Raw genomic sequence first — 12,236 nt, forward strand, 5'->3', positions numbered from 1 at the left:
TTAGCTATAGCACTGTTTGTTCCTTAGTGGTTGCTTGAGGTTTTATACTATACTGTATCACAGTATATCATCACGTGGTGTTATACCACTTCATGTAAAGTGGAAGAACCTTCAGTACTTCTGTTTTTGCCCTCCTCAACCTCTATGCCATTGTTTTCATACATTTTACTTCTACACATGTTTTAAGCCCTGTACTGCATTGCTGTTCTTTTGGCTTAAACAATTATCTATTACAGATTTAAATAATTAGGAAAAAATTTTATATATTGACTCATGTAGTTACTACTTTTGGTACTTTTCATTCCTCTGTGTAAATCCGTGTTGTCTGATGGCCTTTTCCTTCTGCCTGAAGGACTCCTTTTTGCATTTCTTGTAGTGTGGCTTTGTTGGTGATGAATTTTTTCAGCTTTTGTATATCTGAAAAAGGCTTTCTTTTGCCTTCATTTTTGAAGGACTTTTTTTGTTATTTAATTTTTGAAGGATGAAGGATATTTTTTGATGTGTCTAGAATTGGCAGTTTTTTTCTTTTTTGCACTTTAAGGGTGTTATTCCACTGTCTGCTGGATCACGGTGCTTCTCATGAGGGCTCTGCAGTCATCTTTTGTTCGTTCCTTTCAAATGTAATGTTTTTTACCCCCTGATTTTCTTCTGACAACTGATTTTGAATGATTTTAATTATAATATGTCTCAGTGTAGTTTTCTTCATGCTTCTTGGGATTTGTTGAGCTTCTTGGTTCTGTGGATGTATAGTTTTAATCAAATTTGGACAAATTTTGGACATTATTTCTTCAAATATTTTTCTGCCACCCCCTCTCTTTCTTCTTTTTGGGGACTCCAATTACATGTATAATAGGCCACGTGAATTTGACCCATAGCTCTCAGATGTGCTTTTCATATTTTAAAATTATTTTTTCTGTCCTGCTTTACCTGACTGGATAGTTTCTATTGCTGTCTTCAAGTTTAACTCAGTAATCTTTTCGTCTCTAAGTTGAATCTTCTAGTAATTCTATCCAGCGTATTTTTCCAGCTTAGATGTAGCTTTCATCTCTAGAAGTTCAGTTTAGGTCTTTTTCTATCTTCCATGTCTCTACTTAACTTTCAGAGCTTATGGAATACAATTATAACTTTTAATGTCCTTATCTGCTAACATCTGTGTCATTTCTGGGTCAGTTTTGGCTGCTGGATTATCCTCTCCATTATTGATCATGTTTTCCTATCTTTTTTGCATGCTTGGTAATCTTTGATTGGATGCCAGCTCTAATTTTATGTTTTTGGGTCCTGGATATTTTTGAATTCCTATAAACATTCTTGAGCTTTGTTCTGGGATGAAGATAAATTACTTGGAAACAGCTTGAGCCTTTTCATCTTGCTTTTATGATTTGTTGGGTGAGACCAGAGCTGGCTCACTATACAGCTAATTTTTTCCCCCACCATTGAGGCAAAACACTTCTGTGTACTCTGCCCAGTGCCTTGGAATCTTGAGGTTTTCTGTCTGACTGGTAGGAACAGGCACAGTTCCCAGCTGGCTGTGAGTACCAGGCATGCCTTTAATCTTTTCAGATGGTTCTTTCCCATTATTGGGTAGTTTTTCTCTCACGCATGCACTAAGCAGTACTCAAGCAAGTACTTACAGGAATCCTCCGCAGACCCTTGAGTTCAATCTCTGTGTAGCTTTTGTCTCTCCAGTACTCAGTCTTGCAAACTTTAGCCACAGGGGCTCCCCTCTCTACTTCCGTGTCCTCAACTTGGGGAGAATACTGAGCTCTGCTTGTGTCGTCTCTCCCTGCTGCACAGCCTGGCAACTTTCAAGGCAGTAAGCTTGGGTAATGGTAGGGCTCAGCCTTGTTTGTTTCCCATCTCTCTTGGATCATCTTCCTTTGTTGCCTGATGTTTTGTATTCTGAAAACTGTGGTTTCATGTATTTTGTCCAGCTTTTGGTATTTCAGGTGGGAGAGTAAATCCTCTGTTACTCCGTCTTGGTTTCAGGCAGAATCCTGCACTGCAATGTTAGTAACTGCGTTGTGTGTATTGTGGTCAGCTACAGGGCTCTCCATCCTATACTGTGCAGTCTTTTCATACCTACCTAAATGCAGAATTTTGTAGAATCCTATGTATCTTGGGAGAGAAAGATATAAAGAACTAATATAATACAGTGTGATTTCTATGATAGTGGTATGAGCAGCATATAATGGAGGAGTCCAAAAGAACTAGAATTTTCTCTGGGGATCTTTTAAATGCTTATTCTGTATCTGAGATTAGCTGATCAGTTGGACTCGGTTCCATCTTCAAGTAGATACGCAGTGCTTTATTTATATGTGAGATGTTTACATAAATGTGGAAGAGGATAGAAGACAAAGCCCTGTAATGTTGCCACTAGAGACTTGTAATCCAAATTGACTTTGTTCCATTAATCATCACCCTATGAATATGGATGTTTAACCAGCCACTGATCCACTTATGCCATCATCCAGACTGTATTTCTCCATTTACCTCGTTTATCTGCAAGTCAAGAGTCTTTTTGTGCAAGAGACTCATGATAATTGTGGCTATTACTTGAAGCCTCATGAGAAACTTTATTAAATGTTTTCTGAAATCAGAATTTTCTACTTGTTTGCTCTACTAGTTTGTTAAAATAAGGAAATGTGATTGCTTTGGCATGGCTTTTCCATGCTTTTTGTGTCTTACGTGGGTCAAAATATTTAAATACGTTGTGGAGCGGTGCTGAGAATTTATGTCAGGTTCCTAGAATTTGATTTTTCCCACTTTTGGGGGCAATATTTATTTTAATCTCCTGTTGCCCATCTGATTCTTTATTTATTTTTGAAGATTATTGATGACAGTTCCCCAGTCGTTCATTGTACTGAAATATACTGTTAGTTGTTTTTGCTGTATGGTCCAGTGCATGGTTCATTTTCATAAGTGTTTCTTGGGTCTTTGAAAAACATGTGCATCCTGTAGTTGTTGAGTGCAGTGCTCTCTATGTCCTTGATTGAGTTTACTGTGTTGCTTCAGATCTTAGAGCTCTATTGAGTTTTAATCTATGAGATCTGTTATATACTGAGAGATCTTAAAATATCTCCCTGTGATTTTGGATTAGCTTATTGTTTCTTTATGTATTTTGAGTCCGTGTTATTAGATGCATACATGTTTTAAATTGTATTATCATCCTGGTGAATTAAACCTTAGTGGCATTGGATTGTTGTCTATCATTATTTAAACAAAGAAAAATGACTTTGCTACAGTTTTATAATCACTTTTTGATATGAGGTTTTGAATCAGTTCAACTTTGTGTTCCCTGTTTTTTCATTCAGGTTATCAGTTGATTGGGAGCCACTCTGGGGTGAAGCTTTGCAGGTGGACAAAGGTATTTGTTTTTATTCAAATATTATTTCTGTGTTATGCAACTTTTATATGGCTACTATATGCAACAAATTTTACCATTTTAAAGGTATAATTTACATTTAATAAAATGTAATGATTTTGAATGAATTAGTTAAGAGTTTAGCTTTTTTTTTAACCTTTTGGTCACGACGCATGGCATGTGGGATCTCAGTTCCCCGACCAGGGATCAAACCCGTGGCCCTTGCATTGGAAGCGTGGAGTCTTAACCACTGGACTGCCAGGGAAGTCCAAGTTCAGCATATTTTGATGGATGTAAAAACCCTTATCCACCACCTGAATTAAGCTATAGACTACTTTCCTCATGCCGATAAATTCACTTATGCCCATTTCTGGTCAATACCCCCTCCTCCACAGCCAGGCAACAGTTGTTCTCGTTGCTATCACTGTAGTTTAGTTTTGCCTGTTGTAGAATTTCACATGAATAGGACCATATAATGTGTAGCTTTTTGCAAGTCGCTTCTTAAAGTCAACATAAGGTTTCAGAGATTTATCCACGTGTAATGTGTATCAGTAGTTCATTCCTTTTTATTGGTGAGTACTATTCAGTAGTATGAGCATACCACAGTTTTCAATCTGTTGATAGCTATTTGAGTTGTTCTCAGTTTTTGGCTATTATGAATAAAACGGCTATGAATGTGTTTGTACAGAGGTTTTTTTGGTGAACATATGTTTCGATTTCATTTGGGTACATACCTAGGAGTGGAATTGTTAAGTCGTAGGGCAGGTATATATTTAACTTTATAAGAAACTCCCCGTCTGTTTTCAATGTGGTCATACTATTTTATACTTGCATCAGCAATTTATGAAAGTTGCTACATATTCTCATCATCATGTGGGATTACACATCTTTTTCCTGATGAGTGTGAAGTGGTACCATTTTGGTTTTAATTTACATTTTGCTGATGACTATCGATGATGAGGAGCACCTTTTCATGTGCATATTGGCCTTTCATAGTTGTGAAGTGTCTGTTCAGATATTTTACCCAAGTTGAGTTGTCTGACTTTGTATTATTGACTTGTAGGAGTTCTCTATATATTGTGGATATGAGTGTTTTGCCTGATGTTCAGTATGATTATTTTCTCCTAGTCTGTGGCTTCCTTTTTCATTTTCCTAGTGGTATCTTTTAATTTTTTTTTTTAATTAATTAACTAACTCATTTATTTTTGGCTGCGTTGGGTCTTCATTGCTGCGTGCGGGCTTTCTCTAGTGGCAGCAAGCAGGGGCTACTCTTCATTGCGGTGCACAGGCTTCTCATTGCGGTGGCTTCTCTTGTTGCAGAGCACAGGTTCTAGGCACAAAGGCTTCAGTAGTTGTGGTTTGCGGGCTCTAGGGTGCAGGCTCAGTAGTTGTGGTGCACGGGCTCAGTTGCTCCGCGGCATGTGGGATCTTCCCAATCCAGGGATCAAACCCGTGTCCCCTGCATTGGCAGGCGGACTCTTAACCACTGTGCCACCAGGGAAGCCCCCCTGCCCATTCTTTAATCAGGTTGGTTGGTTGTTTGTTGTTATTAAGTTGTATGTGTTTTTATGTATTTTGGATATTAACCTCTTATTGGATATATTGTTTGCAAATATCTTCTCCCATTTAGTAGGCTGCCTCTTTTGTTGTTGATAGCTTCCTTCACTGTGCAAAAGATTTTTAGTTTGATATAGTGCCATTTGTTTATTTTTGCTTTTGTTTCCCTTGCCTTAGGAGACAGATCCAAAAAATATTGCTAAGATTGATGTTAAAGAGCGTGCCACCTATGTTTTCTTCTAGTTTTATGGTTTCAGACCTTACATTTAAGTCTTTGATCCATTTTGAGTTTATTTTTGTATATGGTGAGAGAAAATAGTTCATTTTGATTCTTTTGCATGTAGCTGTCTAGTAATCCCAACATCATTTACTGAAGAGGCCGTCTTTTTCCCACTGTGTATTCTTGCCTCCTTCGTAGATTAGTTGACCGTGTAAGTGTAGGTTTATTTCTGGGTTCTCTATTCTGTTCCTTTGATCTATGTGGGTAGATTGGAAACAGAACTGGTAGTAAGAGTGGTTGAGGGAAGTGAGGTGGACCTCTGGTGACACTTTCAGAGTAAGATTTAAAGATGACAGGCAACCCCAAAATAAACAAGTTCAATTTCAAATAATTATTGCAAGATAGACTTCTCATCATTGTGCTATAAAAATTAATACATAAAATGACCACACTAACTTTATAAACAACTTTGATTAGTGAGAATCCTGCATTTCATATGTCTGTTAACTTAATATTTGGTTCGAAGTCTACCAAAAGCATCTCAAATCTCTTCTGTAATGTATTCATAGGTGACACCTACGAATATAACATGGGATACAGGTATTGTGTTGGTGACTTAAATACTAGAAACAGCATTGTTCTCTGTGACATGGTTTTTCAAAATGCTGAAATTTCTTATAAAAGCTTTGCATCAAAGAAAGTGTTTTCTTTCCTCATTTTACATAATAGCTTCATTCCTGGAAAATTCAGTGTATGGTAAAATGTGCAGAAAATACTTCATTGGTAAAATGAAGTTGGAATCCAAGCTTGGATGATTATAATAGGTTTTTCACAAGTATGGAGGTCTGGTGAGTCATTTGAAAGGAAGTGGATTAAAGGACACTTTTTGTGTGTGTGTTTGTGTGTGTTTGTGTGTGTGTGTGACTATCTTAAGCATTGCAGGAGATGTGAAACACTTGACCCCTCCCTTACTTTTTGCTAGTAGGGCCTCCCAATCATTTTGATAACAAAAGTATTTCCACAAATTTCCAAAATACCCCCCGAGGTAGTGTTGGCCCCATTGAGAACCTCTGCCCCAATCCATTTTCATTGCCACCCTCGAAGTTCAGGTTGTCCTCTTGAACGTTGCAACTAGCTTTTTTCCCTCTACTTCTGGCTTCCAGCGAATGCGCTCCCCCCACTCAATTTACCTGACGTTAACCAGGTTAATCTCAAGTTCAGTTCTCATTTAGCCATTCTGTTTTCAGAGCCTATGGTGGCTCTTCGTTACTTCTTACTCAGTATATCAATTTGGATGTGTAATAGGCATCTTGAACTTAATGTGTCAGAAACGGAATTCCTGATTCCTCTCCTAAATCTGTTCCCCTCAGTCTTCACTCCAGCAGTTTATGGCAATGCTATCCTTTCAGTTGCTCAGGCCAAAAACCTGGGAGTCATTTATACTCTTCTGTTGTTTTTTTGTTTGTTTGTTTTTTTACCCTCTCACATCTGTTCTGTGAGCAAATCTTTCAAAATATATCCAGAATGCAACTACTTACTTTTCACCTCTTGTACTCTTATACCTTGGTCCAAGTCACTGTCATGTATCCCTTTTATTATTTAAGTCATCTCCTGCCTGCTTTTCCTGGTTCCATTCTTGTCATCTCCACTGTTTGTTCCCTATACAGCAGCCAGATGTCTCACTCTTTCACTCAGAACCTCCAGGGGTTCCCATCTCACTCAGTCTGGTCTGCCATGCTCTGGTCCAGCCTTACTAGCCTTCGTGCTGTTTCCTGAATACACTGAACTCAGATTCCTCTCTGGCTTTCTGGTCTCTGTCTGCTCACTTAGATCTCTGCTCAGTGAGCCTCTATCAGAGAGGCTCTCCCTTGACCGCCTGATATAAAATAACAACCTTCCCTCCTATCCCCTTAAACTGCTTGGAATTTCTCCATAGCAATTATTACCACTTAATAGATTATATCTTGTTTATTGTCTGTCTCCTCCCTTCCCTTTTCAGGTCCTCCCCAACCTAAGAGTCTTTGTTTTTCTTTCCAATACCAAAAACAGAGCCTGGCATGTAGTAAACATTTGTCAGATGAATTATATAAAGCCCTGAACCTGAGGAAGACCCTACTTAGTGTAGTTCTGATCTACTTGTTCAGTTTTATTTTCTGTTTTAACCTTCATACCTCATGTGCTGCTTCTCTTCCCCGCTCTGATCTCACCTGACTGAATCCTACCCACGTGTACCAGTCAGGAAAACAGAAACCATCCTGGGTACTTTAGCAAGAACAGATTTAATAAAGTAAATTAACTGACTGCTTACAAAGCCACTGAAAGGCCTGGGGTAGTGAAGGTCAGAGAGAACTGCTTGCTTTGAGAAAGTCGAAAAGTGCTGGACTCAGAGGACACTGCTGGAAGTGACCTGAGATGCTGGCAACATTAAAGCAAATGTTTCCCAGGAGCTTGCTTGGAAGCTGCTGCAGACTCAGTGTTTGTTGTATGCCCTTGTGTCTGCCAGCTGCTGCCGGGGAGGAATAATGGTTTCTCCTTTCTTGCCATCTAAATCTTGCATAAATGCCTCTTCTTGGTGGAGTCTAAATCAGAACCCCTTGGGCAAGGGAATCTGAGAAATACGGTGTTAGGGCTCCTTACCCCCTGCTTAGAAGCGCAGGCACAGGACTCAGTATTAACAGCATGGTCTATCTCTTTGGATACTCAGCATCAGTACACACCCTTCTACCTGTATGTATGTTTTCAATCCATAATATAAATAAAACATTTGCTTGTGCCTAACCTGTTGCAACTGTTATTCATGCAAGGAAGGATGTACTCACCCTCTCCTTTCACTCTCTTTTGAGATCCTCTAACCTAAGGATGACATTATAAGGTTAACCACCACTGACCCATCTTATATAAACAGTTGGAGGGGAGGAGAAACAATTATATATATCCAAACAAGGAAGATAATGTGTATATTTATAACTCTGCTCATATTCACACTTGGTCACCTGGTCATGGTTGGTATTTATACCTTCCTTCTTCCACGGGGTAGGCCATGTTCCTCTGTGCTCTATCAGTAATGCTTCCTTATCAGGTGTGTGATTCTGTCAATGAAGAGTTTGAGCCGGTACTGGCCCCTTCTGCAAGCTTTTCTGAAGTTCTACTACTGTAAATGAGAATACTAAAGAGATGTTCCAGAGATCCCCTTGGTTCTTGACAAAATTTGTTTCTATGGCATGAGATGCTCAAAGGAGCCAGGGGCTAATGTTAACTGTGGAGAGTCTGCTTTTTCAGGCTACAAGCCAACAAGTCACCTGGCAGAGTTTCATAGATGTTGGTGGAGGACCCAGGACTCCTGGGTCAAAGACAAAGCACAGCAGGCAGATTGAGATTCATGTCCAGTTGGGGAGACAGATTTCTGCTGCTTCCTGCTCCTTTGTCTTTCCTCAATCCTCCTCCTGTTTGTACTTTTTTAACAGTTTGTTTAACCAGTTTAGAATTTATTTTGCTCTGTTGTATGAAATAAATAACTAAATCAGGGGTTAGCAAACCTTTTCTTAAAGGGCCAGATGGTGACTTTATAAGGTTTGTGGGTCATACGATCTCATTGCAACTTTTCACCTCTGCCATTGTAGCCCCAAAGCAGCTATAGACGTAAGTAAACAGATATGGGTGACAGTATTCCAGCAGAACTTTACTTATAGTAAACAGGCAATAGCCTGGCTTTGGCCCATGGGCTGCAGTTTATTGACCTCTGCATTGAACTCTCCATCCCCTGTCAAAAATGGAAGAGTCTGAAACTTTACCCTACTTGCAGGCTAGCAAGTTAGCCTGCCACAGGTTCATGGATGCTGGCAGAAGGCAAGTACAGTTTATTACTCATAATAATAGCAGTAGCCAGAATATTATCATTTGCTCTGGTTCCTGAGCCCCAGTTCCCATAAAGCAGCACTAGGAAGGCCAGGTGTAACATCTGCACATACATTGTAGGAGAGGAGCCCCAGGCTTAGGGAACATCAATCTTTTATAATTGGCAGTAATCCTGCCTGACCTTTGCCCTAGAGGGACACATCTTCATTTATACTGAGCAGTAAACATACCCATCATTTGCCCCAGAGGGAGACACTGTATCTTCCAAGGCTATTCACCATGTAAAACTTTTTGAAAAGGTAGTCTAGAATAAGGGCAGTCAGGGCCTCTGCTTGCAGGACATTCAGAGAAAGACCCATGGAGCATTGTCTCCCAACACCCCACCTCCATCCCCACCAGGTTGATGTACACAGAGCCTATCTAGCAGTGGTATCTTGCATTCATTCAGTGTGGATCTACTGGGCTACAGTTGTATTTTCGAGGTTGTATTGCTCTTATTTGCCTCGAGGATAAGAATTCATGAATTAATGAGTCTGAGGTTATTTATAATCTTTTTCTCCTAGGTTCATAACATGAAAACTTGGTTCTAAGCATGTATTGCTCTCATGTGTTTTCTTTTTGCACCCGGCTTATCTACTAATTTTTAGATATGGGAGCACTTCCTTTCAAAATATAATGTCTAAAGACTTCCAGTCTGCACAAGATGGCATAAACCTTTTTCTCCTTGCTCCTTCCTGCTATGCACAACTCTAAACCCTGGAAAACACAAGAGGCAACCAAACAAGAACTCTGGAATGGGGTAAGAGGAAGGCTGACGGGTTTGGGACCCCAGCACTGCAGGAACAACAGAGCAGCAGGATGTCTTACATCCCTCCACCTAAAGAAGAAGGCAGCCCAGACCCTGTGTTTACTGAGCCTTAATCTAGCAATAGAAGGCCACTCAGTTAGGCTTGTTTCTCCCTAGTATGGACTGGGAGTCCCTCTGACATATTCAAGTGAGCCAGGAACCACTGGCAAAGGGGATCAGTTGGGAGCCCCACCAATAAGCAGCTGGGACAAGTGCTTTCCTTCCCTGCTGGACCGTAAATTCCCCTCTCCTGCTAAGAGATACCAGGCGGTCAAGTACAAGTGGAAAGAGAGAGACTCCTCCTTACCACCTTACTCCTGCAACAGTCGACCTGGCCTGTGAAATATTCTCCATATCTGCTGGGCCCAAGACTCCCTTCCCCCTCTGAGAGATACCATGGTGGCTGCGTGACACTGGCAAGAGGGACACCGCCACAAGAAGTGGCGCATCTGGGGAAGCCAAGCCTCTTTGTTTGTGTGTCCTGAGACTTCCCTCTCCCACTCAGAGTTACTGGGGTTGCCCAGGGCCATTGGCCAGAGGGACTCTGCCACACGAGCAGCCTGCTCTGGGAAGCCTGCTGGCCTGAGACTTGCCTCCTCCATTGAGAGACCTCTAGTGGGTCACCCTGGAGAAACCTCTTTCACCCACTCTGATGCTACCAGCGGAGATCAGTGGGAACCCAAGCAAAATTTCAATGCAAAGCCTCTGAAAATTAAACTGCCATTGGAGCCACAGCATACAAAAATAGTCCAGGACCTGCAGGCTCAACCTAAACAAAGTGCCTGCTGCTAAAATGAAAGAATGAAATAGGATCTAGAGCCTCCTGACATAGTAGACAAAATGTCTAGGATGCAGTAAAAAAAATCGCCTGTCATTCCAAGAACCGTGAAAATCACAACTTGAGCAAAAAAAGATAATGAACTGAAACCAACACCAGATGAATCAGATGGTGGAATCATCTGACAAGGATTTTAAAGCAGCTGTCATAAAAATGCTTCAGCAATCAGTTACAAAGTCTCTTGGAACAAATGAAAGAATAAAAAATCTCAGCAAAGAAATGGAAGCTATAAAAGGAACCAAGAAGGAATTATAAAATTGAAAAAATACAATAACAGAAATAAAAACTCACTGAATGGGCACAGTAATAGAGTGGAGATGACAGAGGATAGAGTCAGGGACATTACCAAATAACAGAATGATCTGTGACCAGGACAAGTCAATAGAATTTACCCAATCTGAACAGCAGAGAGAGCAAACTCCAAACAGGATAGAACCAAGGACATCCACATGGAGATACCCTAGAATTAATGATCTGAAAACTAAAGAAGAAAAATGTCTTGAAAGATGCTAGAGATAAACAATCAACTAACATCAATTTGATGTCAGATTTCTCATCTGAAATCATGGAGGCCAGAGGGAAGCAGCACATGGTTTTCAAGTGTTGAAAGAAAATAACTGTCAATCATGATTTCTGTGACTGGCAAAACTATCCTTCAAGAATGAAGATTAAATAAAGACATTATCAGGTGAAAGAAAACTGAAAGAATCTGTTTCTAGCAAATCTTCTCTTAAAGACCAGCTAAAGGAAGCTCTTCAACCTAATGAAGTGATAAAAGATTCTTAGAGCACCAGAAAGGAAGGCAGAATGATGGAAAGAGCAGAAATATGGGTACAAACAGTAAATGATCATTTTCCTTATAACTTTTATAAATCATATTTGATGATTGAAACAAAAATTATAACACCATGTGATACTCAAGACAATAATATTTAATTTAAAAGAGAGAAAATTAAAGAGATCTGAATGGAAGGGATGTTTCCACACTTCACTTGAAGGTGGTAAAATGTTTTTACTGGTAGACTGTCATAGGTCTACTAGTATGTATATTTTTATACCCAGAATAACCACTACAAAAACTATACAAAGAGATACACTCAAAAACAAAAAAAAATTAAGATGGAATCCTAAAAATGTTTAAGTAACCTGTAGGAAATCAAGAAAAGACTAATAGGAATGAGAATCAGAGGGAACAGGAAACAAATAATAAAATAGTAGACTATTTTAGGGCTAATTCATAAATAATTACTTCAGATGTAAATATTCTACATATGTCCATCAAATGATAGAGGTTGGAAGAGTGGATTTAAAAAATGACCCAAATATAAGATGTTTACAAGAAACTCACTTCAAATTCAGTGACACAGGTAGGTTGAGTAAAATGACAGAAAAATATATACCATGCCAACAGTAATCCAAAAAGCAGGATTGCCTGTATTAATACCAGATTAAGTAGACTTCGGAGCAAAGAAAATTACTAGAGACAGAGAGTGACATTTTGTAATGATAAGAAGATCAATCTACATTATATGAATATGTACCAAACATCAGAGGCTCA

The 12,236-nt window shown here is 39.5% G+C and overlaps 1 protein-coding gene across 4 annotated transcripts in view; it reads left to right on the forward strand.

Annotated features, from left to right (window-relative positions):
• LOC114894591 (S-adenosyl-L-methionine-dependent tRNA 4-demethylwyosine synthase) overlaps positions 1–12,236 on the forward strand; it is a 152,360-nt gene that overhangs the window by 39,224 nt on the left and 100,900 nt on the right. For all 4 annotated transcript variants that reach the window (XR_003793259.1, XM_029221414.1, XM_029221415.1 and 1 more), the window contains exon 9: positions 3,312–3,364. Coding sequence is in view for 3 of the 4 variants with exons in the window: in XM_029221414.1 (XP_029077247.1) it covers positions 3,312–3,364 (53 nt within the window). In the remaining variant the exon portion in view is untranslated. The remainder of the gene's footprint in view (positions 1–3,311; positions 3,365–12,236) is intronic.

Source organism: Monodon monoceros, unplaced genomic scaffold, assembly GCF_005190385.1.
Source record: "Monodon monoceros isolate NGI ecotype Baffin Bay Population unplaced genomic scaffold, NGI_Narwhal_1 Super_Scaffold_13, whole genome shotgun sequence".
Classification (NCBI taxonomy): domain Eukaryota; kingdom Metazoa; phylum Chordata; class Mammalia; order Artiodactyla; family Monodontidae; genus Monodon; species Monodon monoceros.